The sequence below is a fragment of the Talpa occidentalis genome, unplaced genomic scaffold (assembly GCF_014898055.3).
Source record: "Talpa occidentalis isolate TD23 unplaced genomic scaffold, MPIMG_talOcc4v2.1 talOcc4.12, whole genome shotgun sequence".
Classification (NCBI taxonomy): Eukaryota; Metazoa; Chordata; class Mammalia; order Eulipotyphla; family Talpidae; genus Talpa; species Talpa occidentalis.
The window spans coordinates 86783258-86800469 of record NW_023601212.1 but is presented as its reverse complement, the minus strand read 5'-3'; the positions used below and the strand labels follow the sequence as shown (position 1 = coordinate 86800469).

Sequence of the window (17212 nt, the reverse complement as noted above, 5' to 3'; positions counted from 1 at the left end):
CTCCACCCCCACCCGCACAACCTCTCGGATCTCCATCTTCTCCAAAGATCTCAATCTTACTCTCCCAGCCAAGGACTGACCTGTATCACTAAATATTCCATTTGGCAATATACTTTTCTGGAGATATGAAAGACTTCTGTGCTCCCCAGATATTTAAAAAAAAAAAAAAATCCCTACAGTATGGAAAATGTATCTTAAGGCTCTCCTTTCTCTCATCATTTGGGTTAAGAGGCGGTCAGCAAAAAAACAGTTAAAAAGCAAAATTTACTGAAAGAACACCATGATAAAACATTCATTTTCCTTCGTGTTGGCTTTGTGTCTAGAAAGCATTTTATTAGAAGTGTTTACCATTTTCATATATATAATTTAAGCTCAGAACACAGGTAATCTCTGCAATTAATTTTAACAGAGAATAAGCACCTATAGGTTGAAGATCAGGTTTAAATTCTTTTTTATTTTTTTTAAGATTTTTATTTATTTATTTACACAAGAACTGGGGTACAGGCCAGAGGCGCAGGAGGGTGAGAGGACTCACCAGAGACAGAGCGGGGAACAGAACAGGCATACTGACCGAACACTGCTGAGGGGAGCAGCAGTCGAGACAGGAGGGGTCTGCCACGCTATGTGGGACCCTTGCCGGCCGGCCAGGATCGAACTGGCGCTGCAGAGGCTGCGGACAGCTTTACAGCGTTGCACTCAATCACCTGCGCCACCAGGGGAGGCCCAGGTTTAAATTCTTAATGTGAGCTTCTGAGAAGCTCCGATAATTTTTATCACACCTGTCAATCAGAGAAGAAACAGAAGTTCTTTTTTCCCATGCTGCTTACCCCTTAAGCACAATGTGACCAAGTACAGTCCAGCAGATTTTAGGAATCTGAAGAAGAGACTAGAAAGGTGTGCTGTGTGCACTGAGGTATGTGGAGGCAGGAGGGGGTAGGGACAACAGGAGTCAATTTTCACTTTAACTATTTCCTTCACCAGTGGTCGAGAAAGGGTATAAGCAACAATAAGTATCTTTCTGGAGACCCAAATCGACTCCTCTCTGCCTGGTATAGTACTTGTCAAATTATAACACAAATTACATGAATACTCAGCATTGTCTTAAGAGTTTTAAAAAGAAGCAAAATAGGGCCTCCCTGGTGGCGCAAGGGGTTAAGCACCGCACTATGAAGCAATCCGCAGCCTCTGCAGAACTAGTTCGATCCCCAGCCAGCCAGGGGGCAACCCACATGGTGCAGCAGACCTCTCCTGTCTCACCCATTGGTCCCCTTAGCAGTGTATTTCAGTCAGTCTGCCTGTTCTGTTCCCCACTCTGTCTCTGGTGAATCCTCTCACCCCCTTCATCTATGGCCTGTACCCCAGCTCTTGCATGCATAAATAAATCTTTAAAAAAAAATAAAATAAAAATAAAAAAAATAAAAAGCAAAATAAAAAAGCTATGTACCCCAGAAAAAGTTATGCAAGCCAACCACAGTGGAACTGAGTCAATAATCTTTTAGTTGGTTTAATCCAAGGGCCACATTATGGTGCAGTTCACTTCGCAACCAGTTTTGTTTTTGTTTGTTCATCTGTTTTTTGTAAAACTTTTTACTGAGTTAATATTGGTTTATATCAGTTTCAACTGGTTTTGTTTTGTTTACTAATACCTGAAAAAAAGGCTGACTTTATTTTTGTTGTTAGGAATGTCACCCCTGAGAAGACTTACATGCTACTGACTGGTTCTCTGGAATAAATAAGCAACAGAGACAATACGACTGGAAAGGATTTGAAAGATCACTTAGTCCAATCCTCTTATTTCACAAAGAAGGAAATGGAAGCTCGCATTAAGTGGCTGGAGTTGCTAAACTCAGGTATTTGTGATAAACATCGACACAGAGCCCGAGCCTACTGCTCCCCAGTTCAGTGCTCCTTCTAGTGGAGACTCCAAGTCGTTAAGGCTGCGTGAGGCTAAAGTCACTTCTGAGGGGGCAGAAAGAGGAAAGTGGTGGGTAATGAAGAAGGCAACAAGCCTGTGTAAGTCTCCATAAGCACTTGGCCTAAGTTTCTTCCACTCCCATGTTATCACTAACTAGACATCCAGGGCAGACGAAATGTCTGTCCTTCAAAAGGAACTGATCCGAGCCTGGTGAAAACACGGCCCCTCTCACGGCCCCCCTCACCTGCTGGTGGCAGGACTCTGGCTCACACTCTACTGACTCATCTCATGGACATGTCACCGACGAGCCCAGGACTGAATCCACTTAGACCCCCAACTTTGTTGGTCTTTTCTATCTCCAGAGGACTTTCTGGTTCTGTCTTAAGAGATATGGAGACTCACAACTTGGAGTGAAAGGAAAGATATCAGAGCACCAGGAAAACCTTTCTCCTCCTGTCCTACCACTCAAGGCCTCCTCCTTGCCATTCTTCGGGTCCTTTGCACTTGCTAGTCCTTCTAATACCCACCTAGTTCACCCCACCCCCTCCACTCAGGTTTCAGCTCAAATGTCTGCTCCTCAGAAAAGCCTTCGAGATCATCCCATCTGAGTAACACCCCTTGATAGTCTTTCCTTGCCCTTGACTTAGTTTTCTTCCTAATACTACAACTACCTGAAAGGTTGTTGTTTTTCTTTCTTCTGCTTATTATTTACAGATGCCTCCCCCCTCAAAATGATGAGTTCCATGGAGGTGGAAGGCAGGATATTCACTGCTATATGCCCAGCACATGCTTAGTTAGTATATAGCTGGTACTCAACAAACATTTTACTGAATAAATGCATGAATCTCCTCTGCAGTATCAATCCAACAAATCTCTAGATAAACAAATCACTCAATAAAACAAAATGGAATGAAGAATTCTTTGTGCCCCTTGCAAGACAATATGAGTGAAGCAATGTGGATGCTGAACTTTTATTTTAATTGCTGCATCATTCAAATAGCTTGTAGGGGAAGCACATAGAATGTTAGAAAGTGATACTGTTCTCAAAAATCCTGGACCTACAGTCACTGATAACCGATTTTAAAATAATTTCATTTCCATGAACTGTACATAATATCCATTTCCAGCAAATATGTGTCTCAGTAATACGAAAATGTTTCCAACTTTATCACAGGATTCAGATGATCCAAATGAACAGCCTCTCCCTCTCGGTTCTTAGGTCCCATCTATTCCCTGATGACTTTCAGATTTACATTTCCTAAAGTCTCACTAGATATGCAAAAAGGGAACACACAAAGCTTAAAATGCATTTTCTGCCAAGCTGAATTCACCACCTTCTACCCAAATCCATTTCTTCTTCCCATATCCCTGGCCTAGAAAATCTGCTATCTGAGCCAGAAATCTGAAATGCTTCTAGAGTCCTCCCTCCCCTCACCACTACTGCCTAGTCACTGATCAGTCTCTTGGTTCCATCTCCTGAGTGCTTCGTCTCCACCCCCAGGTAAGCCTCTGCTTGGCTCCGATTCCCCTGCTCTCGCTCAGCCTTCTCCAACAGTAGCCTTATTGGCTTCCTACACTCCAGTCTCACCCCTCGGCAAGCCACACTCCACTGTGCTGGTGGAGTTGTCATTCCCACATAAATATTTTGACCAGGCATTCCTCCTTCTCTATACTTTTTAGTAGCTCCCACAGGACTGGATGAAAACACTGAGCCCCACTGCAAGAACATGTCCCATCCTGTCTGGCCCCTGGCCCATCATCTAGTCCCTCATCCTCCCGCCCCACTTCCTGATATCTCACCAGAAACAACCCCGAAAGTAACTCAGCTCCCTGGGGCTAAATGCTATGCTACCAGAGCACTCTGCACATACTTCCCCTATAGTAATTACCAGATCATTAGATAATTACTGTCTCCAAGGCTAGCTCCCCACTAAATTACAATTACTGAAGGCCTCATCCTAACACCTGGTGCAGGACTTCAACTATTTGCTGAACAGAATTTCACAAGAGGTTAACAAAGCAACTGAGTCCTACCCCCGTGCCACCCTTCCTCCAAGGTGCAACATGTCTCAAAAATACAAAGTTAAGTGAATAAAATAATCTATTCCTATAATGACCTTGCTACTGCAGTTCCAACGTGCTCAAACTCCCTTTATGACAAGGCAATAATCAGTTCTACACACGGAAAATTCATAAGATAAAGTTTTCCCGGGTATATCCTTACCTGCAGAATGTTAGTAAAAAAGTCATGGTAGAACATGGGCCAGTCCTGACGGCCAATATCAACAATAACTTTGCAGAGTTTGTTCCGGATAAAGTAAGGTAAGGTTTTGTGGTGAGCCAAAAGGAGTTTGGGCAGGCAACTACGGATTTCCATCTTATCCTGAGACGGGACCCCAAGCCACATTTTATTGATCAAATTCTGAAAAGCAAATACACATCTTTTAAGTTAACCATCTATACACAAAAATAACTGTTTTTTCTCTAATGGTTACCTGTAGCACAACAAACAGGAAGCAAAGATTGGGGAATCTGGCAAGAAGAGTAAATAAAGCTGTCCAAATCCTACGATACCACAACCCACTCCCAGGACAACTGGGTAAGTGATCTAATAGATACCAGCGGCTGCACATGCAAAAGCCTTCCTCACACAGGCTCTCGAGTGGCCACCAAAAACCAAACAACTTTAATGTTCAAAGTAAGAGAAAGGACTGGTAAATAAGGGTATAAGTAAATACAAAAATGGTATGTGCAAAATGATCATAATTAGGATTTTTTTAAGGTAGATACAGAAAGATAAAAACTAGATGAGAGTGGATATAAATGAAAATTTTTTGTGGTTGGGATAATGGTATCAGGGGTTTCATCCCTCCTCCCAAATTGTTTTTCTTTAGTTCTCCTTCTCTTTTAAGTGGTATCGATGGAAGAAAAAGTTACCCATTGCCACAAACGACCTACCTACCTAATTCCATCTTACCTTTCTGGGGTGGAAGATGGAAAGGTAGCCCAGAACACCAGATATCTAGATAAAAGGCAGTGTGTGAGGAGTCCCTGCGCTGAGGGACCACTGCTCCCCAGCCATCTGCCCAGCCAAGCTCGAGTCAAGTGCCAATAAATACCATGACAATACCTTTTAGAACATCAAGTATAAAGTTAACTTACAACTTACCTCAAAAACCGTTAAACTGTACATCATTACATAGTCATTCCTAGTGCTGGAGAGAAAATACAGGCAGAATCTCCAGGCTCCTATTTGCTGGGCAAAGTTATTAAGAAGTTCCTCTGGAAAAGTTAAATAGCAAAGAAAAAAAAAAGGCTATGAAATTACATGAAGTTAATACAAGGCTGAGCTGATCATTATTTTAAACACACCTTTTTCCATATAATGTAAATGATGTCAAAATCAACTACAAAATCTTGCTGATTCTTCAATAAGAAGGGACAGACCACGGAATATTTTTTTTACTCTGAGGGGACCATGAACTTGTTTCCTCTTGGGTATGAGCTACATAGATATATATCCTCACCACTCACACTGGCCACAAAAAATGATGGCTAGAAAAGATCAAGATTAACCTTATTAAAAAAAACACACACACACAAGGAAAAATGGATGAGAATTTAAGATGACTAGATCTCCTCATTTGCGTTGGTTTTATTTCAAAATACCACACAAAAAAATAAGAGCAGTAATCATGGGACTTGCCAGGAGCCACCCTGTCTCCACTGAATCAGTTAGGAACGGCTTTCTTCCTACTCCGACTGCTGGCAGCATCAGCAATAAGAATCTGTAACCATGTTTCTGGACATGCAGCCCCTTAGTCACGTTGACCTGCTGCACTAGACATGAAATGTAACACCAAAAAAGGTGAAAATACAAAGGCAACAACCCTAATTCTAGGAAGTCCTTGGAAAAGCAAGCAGCACCGGAGCCCATTCTAATCACTACTCTAACCACATCTAAAGGCACTGTTCCGTTAGTACCCGACTTAGGCTAAATGCCACAAGGCAGTCTCATTTTGAAAATCCCATAAAAGGAATCTGATGGCTTGTTCTTATAAAAGTAAAAGGTAGGTAAAGAGGTAAAATCATACTGGAGAGAATGAGCTCTAACTGAAGAGCAGATTTTGCCACCAATTCACTAATGGTTTTCCCAAGAAAGCCACTGCTCCTCCTTACAATGCCTCAGCTTCCTCCACTGTTAAAATGATCCAATTGACTGGAGGCTCCCCGCTAACAGCTCTCTCTCTTGAGAGAGCACGAACACCACAACTTTAGTGGAGGGTAGGTGCAGTGAAGCCCCTACAAAGCCCCTCCCCTCCTCCTTTCTCCCACCTAGCCAGGAAAGCCTATAGTTTATCCTAAGACATCAAAAAAGCAGCAAGAAATGACTCCAGCCCACACACTCAAATAAAGCTAGGAAGACTAAGAACAAAGAGAACTGAACTATGACACACCCACTACATAAAACCAAACCCCCGGATTCCCCTTAGCCTGCTATTTAAATTAGACATTTGTAGCATCTGGTTATCTAAAGCTATTTTAAAATCAGATTAGAATATGAACATGTTCAGAAGGTTCCACTACTAACTCATGAATGCTGAAGGTGAGCAAATATTTGCTTTGCAAAGCAAAAATTAAGAAAAAAAAAAACATATTAATCACAAGCTAAAAAGAGGGCTGAGGAGAAATATGTTGGAATACAGTAGACTGATGTAAGAGAAAGACCCTCCTCCTCTTCTGGTTAAAATCATGAGTGGTGTCTGTAAGTGTAAGGCACTTTGGTGGCATGAAACCAGCAAGAGGGATCACTCTCTGGAGGGCGAGTCCAGCTGAAAACCTAGGGAAGCAAGCAGCATGGATCCTCTACGCCAGGGCAGCTTCTGTCCACTACCCTTGCTTACAAACGCTCTGTTCTCTACAGTGCACTCCTCAGAAGAGAAAGTATGCACAGGGCAGGCCCAAAAGAAACCACCAAGTTTAAAATTAAAGAGATAAGAAATGAGCTTCTGCCAGGAGCTGATGTGATATTCAAAGATACAAGGGAAAATGGGCTACAGCCAAAGGTCTCCTGCGTGACCTGCAAGTCCAAATACCACTCAAGCTTTGGACCAAAGGCAGAAACCAGTCCTAATATTTAACTGGTAAACACAGCCAGAGAAGGTGAATGGAATGAAGAAATGGGCCTCCAGTGTACTGGGGACACAGGAATACAGCCTCCACAGAGGTGAAAGCAATGAATGAAGGTCAGTTTGGATATCCAAGGGAAAAACCTTTGCGTATGGATAGAGGAAAACAGTTTTTGTTCTCAAGTTCTGGGGTTCAGTGAGAACTTGGTGCAGTCTTTCTGTGAGGCAGGGATCTGGTGTTTGAATGCACTTTCTAGTTTACCACATGCTTTGATGCATGCTGCTCATGTGAATGAATATAAAATTCAAAAGGTGCTGAGGTACCCAGGTGAGCTGAAGTGGTCATATCTACATCTCTCTCTCATTTGAATCCTTTATCAAAACTTGCAGAATGGGACAGATAAGAGTAGAGGTAAGGAAAATAAAACCAGCCCCTAAAGGTTAGCACCAGTTAAAGGCTCTCGAGGTACTAAATTAGATTTGAATTAGATATACACCCCCAAAAACATGTTTACCTTGACACTTGTATGAATTGTTTTATGTTTTGCTTTTTTTTTTTTTTTTTAATTAATAGCCACATGCTTCTTACAAAGTTCAAAATTAAGAACAAAGCAAGGAGAAAGGTTTCCCACACTTGGCCACAGGAGAGGAAATCCATCACCACTGACTGTCACAGGTCCCAAGGACTGGTCCTGGCAGCTAGATTTCCAGACCTCACCAACCACCAAGCATCAGAACCAGAGCAAAAGGAGCAAGAATTAGAAGGGGAACATGCAGGTATGACCAGCCAAGACTACCAACTCCTTCCTCCCCATTGGGGTCTTTTTTGTAATCAGCAGCTCTTTACACTCACCTATCTCACGTTTTCTCTCATTGGTTGTACAGTCATGGAAAAACTCTGTCATCAGACTTTCCAATGCCCTGAGGGAGGCTTCTTCAGATGCCTAATAAAGGAATTTGAAAAAAGATCAATAAACTGTATTTTCAATTCTACTCTTTCTCAGTTCTTTCCAAGTCACACTTAACAGTGATAATACTTTACTCCCTCAAACATTTTGGTCCAATGTTCTTCAAATACACGGTGCAAGCCAGGAAAACTGAAGGGAATTTCCCAGCTGACTCGAAACCCAAAGTTTTAGTACATTTAGTATAAATCCATGCTACTGTGCAATCAATTTTTCAATTATTTATGCTAAGAAGGGAAATAATTCAAACTTTAATTCTGGACGCACACTGAAAGCAAGCAGCCCCTGGCCCTAACAGAACAGGCAGGAGTGAAGAATCAAGAAGAAGGCTAGGTTTCTTGCAGCCCATCTGGCAATATACTTTCTCCCCATCTGAGTAATGAGCCATACTTTGACTTGGAGCAAATGTAGTCAAACTGGTACATGGATTCAGGGTTTTCTCCAGTCTCAATCTCAGCCAACAGAGCAAAGAGCCGAGCTGAGCAGGGACTCAAAATCAGCCGCTCCCAGCCGCAGGCCTACAGAGAGACCCGGCTTAGCAAAGCTGCTCAGGCTGATAATGAGCCATGGGCCAGAGGCTCCCAATTCTCATCTTCTCCCTTCTCCATACAGATTCCCCAAAAACACTTCCTCTTCTCTCGGTGCAGTGGGGAACACCTGCTGCAGCAGTAAGTCTGTGTCAACACTCCTTCATACTACCCATCTGCAAAGATGGGGAGCATTCCCAGACCACTCCTGAATCTTCACTTGCATTAACCTACCCAGAGGTAATCAAGAGGCAACAGTAATTCTGATTTCTTGGTAATCTATTAATTCCTTTCTTCCCACCCACTCTCTCCTCTTCCCTTCTCCATATCCTCTCCATTGCCCCCAGAGAGAAAACTGACTACATAAATTACATTTTAAAACTGTAAGTGCACATTCAAATATGTCCTGCACCAAAGTATAATATTACCAGAGTCCTAGTTATTGACTTTTGAGAAGACTGTGCAAGTTGGGCCATCTCTGTGCATTAACCGTGATTTGTCAGGACGGGTGCTGTGCAGAACCATGCTTGCACAAGCCCATCTAAATCAACCAGCATGTGAAAGGACACTACACAGGACTCGCAACCACGCTCCAGCAGTGCCAGACACAATACCTCGTCACACTGCAGCCACAGCACCACAGCTGTGCAGTGACACTGACCTCTGACACACTGAGTGAGGAGTCACTGTACAACAGTGATAGCTTTTTTTTTTTTTTTTGAGATCATTTTCTATCAGCAATTTTATATTTATAATAGCTTTCTACTCCTTTTTCAACCAATATGTCAGTTCAGGTGAAAAATATCCTTGGACTGCAAGTTGTTTTAGTGAAAACCACATAACTCAAATACAGAGATAACTGGATGTGGCACTGAATTCAGACCACAACCTCTCCTAACCTGTTTCAAGGTTTTGCAATGATCAAACAGCTTCACTTTTCTCACTGAGGGACTAAGTAAATGCTAAAAATTCAAATTTTTTAAGCAATTTATATAAAAGATTGCTTTGATCTGTTTCATAAATCAAATTGTATACCATTTTGTTTCAAAATGGACTTGCTGTTTCAAAAAGAAAGTTTGTGGGAAGAATTAAAAGGGAAGTCTTACATGGTAAAGTAACTTACTGGCAAAAAATTAAAAAAACATAATTTAAGAGATATTTGTTAAAAAAAAGTCAGGAACTTAGTTCAAATAAATCAGTAGTTCTCCCGGAGCCCAAATGAGTCCCTGAAAACTAAGGCCATGTCTTCAATTTGCTCTACAACTTGTTCTTATGAATCATTTTAGAGAAGATCCTTTAGAAAACCTGAGCTCAACATTCAGTCAACCAATCATGACTTATCTTGTGAATGGGACAACTGCCAGCCCGTATGAAAGGCTGTGCAGCAAGTTCCAAAAGATCCAACTCCATCACCATTCCCATTCTTGTCCACCCCATCCTCCCTGCTCCAACCCAAGAAGTCAACACACCAGCAGAAAGTGGAAAGACAAAAGTACCCACAAGGATCATAAGATCGGTGTTCCCAACAAATGATGGTCACATGAAAAAGGAAATTCCAAAACCTAGCCTGGTGGCATCACCAGGTGTTTCTCAATAAGAACAAATAAATATGCTGTTTGCATTTTCCATCCATTCTATAACTGGAACGCCAGTACCTACCTCCCAGGGTATTAGGAGGATAAAATGAAGTGATCCATGTAAAGCTGTTAAGTAAACTCTAAGGAATTAAGTAATTCATAGTTATGGTTGCTATTATTTTTACTTGGTCTTAGAAAACAGACCAGTGCAAAACAAAAGAAGTGATTGGGCCTACTTTGAAACTGGAGATTCACGCCCTCAGGTTTAAGGGCTTTGTCCTAAACAAATCAAGCTAGGTTTGTTCAAATGGATTTCAAAATGAAACTATGTAAGTTTATAGGAGAAGTAAAGAAAGCTGAGCATTTACCAGGGTCATGCAATCAGAACAGAGATGTAAAGATATAAAGGCTATGTTCAAAACCTGCACAAGGTTTGAGAATAATGGAGAAGTCTCCCCATTTGGCCAAGAAGGCCACTGGAACATTTGCCAGCTGTTTCAACCAGGTGGTGAGGCCAGAATCCATACTGCAGTGGGTTAAGGAATTAATGGCAAATAAAGATGTAGTAATATTCCACAGACTACACTCTCAAGTACAAAGGAGCAAAGCAAAAACCAAGCTCCATGGTGTGGTAGGGAGAAAAGACTTCAATTCCCAAGGCTACTGTAGCACCGTGCTGAGTAATTTATGAAGAACACTCAGAATTCAGATACACCCAACTGCTTCCCATCTTGTGCTTGGGATTCAAGAACCAGATCTTGATGTACTAAGGAAAGATAAGATTAGCTCAAAACCAAGAGAGCCACATTCACACACACAAAAATACCAGCTGGACTGTAGATCCATGTGTGAAAGGTGAAATAATAAAGATTCTAGAAGACAATATTGACCACCTTCATGACCCTGAGGTAGGGAAAAATTTCTTAACACACAAAAGCACTAAACATAAAGGACAAGTCAGGATGTCCCTCAGACGGCACAGTGAAAAGTACAAAAGAAGTGGGAGAAGACATTTCCATTAGAGTTAACTCACAGAAAACTACTATCATATTATAAAATAACATCTACAACTCAATTAGGAAAAGACAAATGACTCAATTTTTTTTTTTTTTTGGACAGGAAAATAATTTTAAAGGAGGGTATTCAAAAAGCCTATACATAAAGTACTGAACCTCACTGGAAATGGGGCCATGCAGGAGAAAAACAGCAGGATAGTGCTACTCACCCACCAAAATGGCTATAATTAAAAGGACAGTCAGAGTGTTGCTGAGGCTACTGAGCAACTGGAACATGCATATGCTGTGCTGGTGGGAGGAGAGACAGCTCTGGAAAATCACACAGCTGTTGAACATTTACGTGCTTTATGATCCTGTCTATCCACTGCTCAGTAATAGAGCCAATAGATATTTGTATAGCCATACCCCAAAAAAAGGTACACAAATGTTACAGCACCATTATTCATAATATCCAAAAAAAGTTAAAAGAACCCAATGTCCACCACCAGTAGAGCAAATAAACTGTGATTTATTCGTTCATAGAACACTCTAAGAAAACAAGAACAAATGAATATTGCTACATGCGCCATGATGAATTTCACAAACACATGTTGAATGAAAGAAGCCAAAACATAACCTTCATTATTCACTTTGCATTCATTAATTATGTAATTATTATGTAACTAATTAAAAACAAGCAAAACAGATCTATGGTGTTATAATCAGAAGAATGGCTATTCACAGAGAGGAGGGATATTGGCTTGACAATGTTTTCTTGATCTGTGCTTTAGTGTCATAAGGAGATCACTTTTATTACCACACAGACAATCTTTAAATCAATGTTATTCTTATCTCTAATTTCCAAATTGGTACTTTCAGACACTAAACAGGAACTGTTTATTTGTTAGCACAACTATTGAGAGTAATTTGGAAGTCTGCAGCTACACAACCGATGAAGTCTGAGTGTAAGAATCCTGGGTTTCTGAGAACCATCACATGTTCGTCTTCAGAGCTGCCGGAGTGGCAACACAACTCCCAAGAGTTACCTGGCTTATCTCAACAGCAAAGTAAAAACTCTGGGCAGGATGAGTTAAACTTGACTCAGAGGCCTCCCTGGTGGCGCAGGCATTAAAGTCTCAGCACTATCAAGCTATCTCTAGCCACCGCAGCATGAGTTCGATCCCCAGCCAGGGAGCTCTTGTCTCGCCCACTGCTCCCCTCAGCAATGTGTTTCAGGAGATCCACCTGTTCTGCTCCCCCCTGTCTCTGGTGAATCCTCGCCACCACCACCCCATACCCTGCACCTCTGGCCTACACCCCAGTTCTTTATGCATAAATCTTATTGGCTCAGAATATACTCTCAGAGAAGCATGAATACATCTAAAAATAAACCAAAATTTTCTGTTCCATAAAGTGTTAAAATCTGCAACACGGAAGAGCTTCAACTGTGCCTGCCCTGGCTCTAGCTGCACTGTTAGCACACTGCTCATGGGTCAGCAGTTCAGAGACTACACTGCTGACTCACTTATTAAGTCAACCTAGGCCCATAATCACCTAAGGAGCTCTAAGGAAAAGGAGGGGAGGGGTCACATCACTGGAAACTCTCTTTGACTCTCCCCCACATCCTCCATGCCCATAACAAATGTCATTGGAACTAATTTTTGTTACACACTACTTCTTAGATTTGTACCTTTTCCTTCACTACTACTTACTTCTACCGAACTCTGTCTATCACCTCCTGCCTAGATTACTATAATTTCTTTTCCTTGGTCAATTTTTCCAATTCCAATCCAATCTGTACTTTACCACCAGATAAATACTCCTAAATATAGATTTCCTGCCCCAGTTACTCTAAATCTAGATTTAAGGAGCCTTTAAATCTGGACCGACTAAGAGACTCAGCTACTCATTCAACAAACGAGCTCAGTACTCACTAAGTAACAGGTACTGCATTAAGTCCCCTAAGATGCAAAGATACGTAAAACTGAGCTTGACTTCAAAGAATTGGAGTTGGCCTGTGGGGAGAAGGGAAGAATCTGTGAAGAAAAAAAAGGACATGATGTTTTTACTAAGAGGGAGACAGAAAAAAGGTTGGCAACTGAGCAGCACTGGGCACAGAAAGCCATGGTTACTCATGGCTGCGTACACAAATGTCCACTCCCATCCTTTATTTGCTCTTGGGTTTGCAATCAGGATTCAACCTTCACGACATTTTTTACTACTTTTACAGTATAGTCTCCCTTCTGTGGGTCTTCTGCTTTTCTCCAGTAATTAGTTTCAGCATTCTGCCCAAGGCACGGCTCCCTGATTACTTCAGGAGGACGCAATTAAAGGACACTGGCTCTGGAGCTGGGTTCCTTGGGTGCAAATTAGAAGGTACCTCAACCCTTGGCCTGGTTAATCTGTCAATCTTTTTCCTCTTGAGTACAACTGGGGATTATAAGAGAACCTACACATGGGGTTGTTCTAAGGATTAAATAAAATAATCTATGTGAAGCACATAGTAAACACCATGCCAGGAATAAAATAAGTGCTGAAAGTCATACTGGAACTGTTAGTACTTCTACTTCATAGATATTAGGCCTCTCTCCTGAATTAGAGCATACACTGTCTTCAAGGAGACTCTACAGAGTACATTTATCATCCAGCATGGATTAGTGTTCAAATATTTCATAGACCAAATTCAGGAGGATAAAGAGAACAAAAAGACTGCCAGTATCACTTTTAGTTTTCTTCAGAATACTGGTAACTCCTCCAAAATTCAAGATACATATGACTGTTTAAATTTCCCACCGTAGGGTCTCCCCGGTGGCGTAGCAGGTTGAGCACAGTGCTGTGAAGCTGTCCGCAGCCTCTGCAACACCATTTCGATTCCTGGTCTGCCAGGGAGATTCCCACATAGCGGGGCAGACATCTCCTGCCTCGTGAACTTCGGTCCTTCTACCTGTTCTGCTCCCTGCTCTGTCTCTGGTAAATTCTCTCACCCTCCTGCGCCTCTGGCCTATACCCCAGTGCTTCTATAAATAAATAAAATCTTTAAAAATAAATAAATAAATTTCCCACTGTAATGGTCCTGATGATAATAAGCTTTGCTAACACTCAATGAAACTATTTTGAAAAATAGGAGACTGCTAATAATTTATCTAAAAAAAAAAAAAATTACAACTGAAGTTAGATAATATGATGCTTCATCCCTGGGGCAAAAAGACTAGTCTTTTTGTAAAACTGGTATTGGAGGAAAACTTTTATCAAGTTTTATCAAGTTTCTTGCTGTCTGTTCCAGGGGCCACATTTTGCAGTTCCTACAAGGAGGTGAATCATGGGCAGCCAATATTCAGGTTCATGGCTTGATACCAAAGGAAAAAAATCAGAACTAGTGCCCAGCACCCCACTCAATATTCTTGTACATTTCTAGAAGAGTTTTATTACAATTTTATCACTCTACTTGACTATATATAAAGAGGGTTTCTGAGAAAAGTGTTTCTACACTATTTGAGACCAAGTTAAAAAGTATTTAAATGGGGGCCTCGCCTGGTGGCACAGAGGTTGAGCGCTGGGCTGCGAAGCTGCGCACAGCCTCTGCAGCGATGGTTCGATCCCCCGCCGCTGGCGAGGGACCCACATGGAGCAACAGACCTCTCCTGCTACGCCCGCTGCTCCCCTCAGCAGTGTATTTCATCAGACTGCCTGTTCTGTTCCCCACTCTGGCTCTGGTGAATTATCTCACCCTCTCGCACTTCTGACTGTACCCAGTGCTTGTATAAATAAATAAATCGTTAAAAAAAAAAAAGTATTTAAATGGGGGCTCCCTGGTGGTACAAGGGGTTAAGATGCAACCTATGAAGCTAACCGCAGCCACTGCAGCACAAGTTCAATCCCAGGCCAGGGAGGTACCCACATGGCGCAGCAGACCTCTCCTAACTCGCCCACTGCTCCCTTCAGCAGTGTATTTCAGTCAATCTGCCTGTTCTGTTCCCTACTCTGTCTCTAGCAAATCCTCTCACCCACCTCCCCCCCATACCTCTGGCCTGTACCCCAGTTCTTGCATGCATAAATAAAAAATCTCTTTAAAAAAAAGTATTTAAACATACCTGAGTGTGTTACAACAGATGGCATTAGCAAGGAAATTCTACCTCCTATAAACTTTCTCTGGAAACTAATTGGATTGTCATGGATGTTCTAAGCTCTCAAAAAGAACACTCATTCCTCCCTACAGTCTTCACAGCACAGAAAACAGAGAAGGAAAAAGATCTCTTTGGCATTTAGGCTTGCATGTTTGCAAGTATGCAATGCAACACTAAATTTTACAGTGCAAGAAGGTAATCAATGCCACCTCTATGCAATCCCTCCTTAGTTCAAATGCTAGGAAGCAAATGGAGGAAGCCCGTGTCAGAAGAAAAACATCCAAGACAAATTCTCTCCCCACCTTTCCTGTCACTGCTCCATCTCTCAACCTGCAGACAATGTCCTTTTGAAAAAACAAACACACAAACTAAAACAATCATGATGTAGAAATCTCACTTTATTTCTCCAAAAGCAAACTGATGAAACCAGCTGAACTTCAAAGTGTAGCACTCAGAACCAAAACCCTGGGGCATCCAACACCTCCTTCAAAAGGCCTCATTCAGTTCCCTCAGGCCCCTGATTTCCCTTAGACTGTCCAGTGATAGAGGCAGAGGCCAAGCTAAAGGGAGGAAAGCCCAGAGGCACAGATATACATACACTGAAGTAACTAACCCTGAAAATTAGGTGCAAAAGTTGCAGGAAAGAAATGTCTTCTACTGAAGGAAAGAGAGAGAGAGAGCCAACCACATTTCAGGAAATCAAGGCCAGGGCAGGCACTCTTACCACAGCTATGAACACGGCCCTGGGACTAACCACTGGAGTCACGCTTTTGCTCCTGGTTGACTTGCTGATAGGCTAAATCTGAATATTTGTGCTTTGGGAGTATATTCAGATGTAACTCTGCATAATACCATCATGCATATACTTAATATTTGATGAAAATATATGCTCCAGCTGCATCTATACATAATTCTAGTCATTAAAAGGCACTTTTCTGCTTTAATCTAAAACTACCATAAAGGTGATAGTGGCAAAATACCCCTTCCCTCCACCCCTGCCCCCACCCCAGTATTTCTTGAGTTTGCACAGTGTGCCCAGTCAGAGTCTGTCTCTTTCATGAACAAAAGCGATCTGTTTACTGCTGAGGACACTGGTGAGAAGCAGGATGAACGCCAGGCATCTGGGCCAGAAAGCCCAGCCAGTGCCCCTGTGTAGTGACAAGGTCGAGGGAGCATACTCTATACCCAAGAGGGCCAATCAGAGAAAACGTTTGTACATAGAGGACAGGATGTTTTATACTGGGGAAATCTATCCATGTACGACAGGCAGCCCAAAAATAAGAGGCACCAAACAGCTACCAGTGAACAGGTACAGTGATGTCAAAAATCTTAAACAACAAATCTAAAGAAGACTAGAAAGTCCTAACAAGCAGATGCTACATCTGATTCTAAACTAGATCCTGTCCTGGAGGGAAAATGTTATAAAGGACAAAAAACTGGACCAACCGACAAACTGGAATACAGATGGTAGAGCTGGTAAAAGTACTGAACCAATGTTAAATTAACTGAAGTTGATAACTGCACCATGGTAGAATATCCCTCATAGGAAGTATACGCAGGTAGCTCACTCTCAAAGAGTTCAGGGAAAGGGAGAAAACTGTGTTCACATATATACATGCATGTATATAATAAGAAACACAAATAACAAAGCAAATGTCAGCGACTGTGGAGTCTGGGTAAAGGACTTAAGAGTATTCGTTGTGCCACTCATTCCTTGCACTCTTTCTGGCAGTTGAAAATTATTTCCAAATAAAAAGTTTTTAAACATCTCATCTGCTGGATTGGGAAACTCTACCTTGCTTCGCACCACTCCAAGCTAGATGGGCAAAAAGGAAAAAGAAAATAAGAAAATAGCGCCCTAGGAAGAAGCCTGCTTTATTCTCAGATCAGGTCTATCTCCACGCACAGTTTTTGAAAAAGGATCTTATATAGTCCAGACATTAAAAAGTTTGCATCTGCTGGTTAGGCAACACCCATAAC

General features: G+C 41.9%; 1 protein-coding gene across 2 annotated transcripts in view; it reads right to left on the bottom strand.

Annotated features, from left to right (window-relative positions):
• The window catches only part of XPO6 (exportin 6), a 92004-nt gene that overhangs the window by 58291 nt on the left and 16501 nt on the right, over positions 1-17212 (bottom strand). For both annotated transcript variants that reach the window (XM_037507381.2, XM_037507382.2), the window contains exons 2-4: positions 7898-7988; positions 5085-5197; positions 4140-4337 (exon numbers count right to left, since the gene is read on the bottom strand). In XM_037507381.2, the coding sequence (XP_037363278.1) occupies positions 4140-4337; positions 5085-5197; positions 7898-7988 (402 nt within the window). The remainder of the gene's footprint in view (positions 1-4139; positions 4338-5084; positions 5198-7897; positions 7989-17212) is intronic.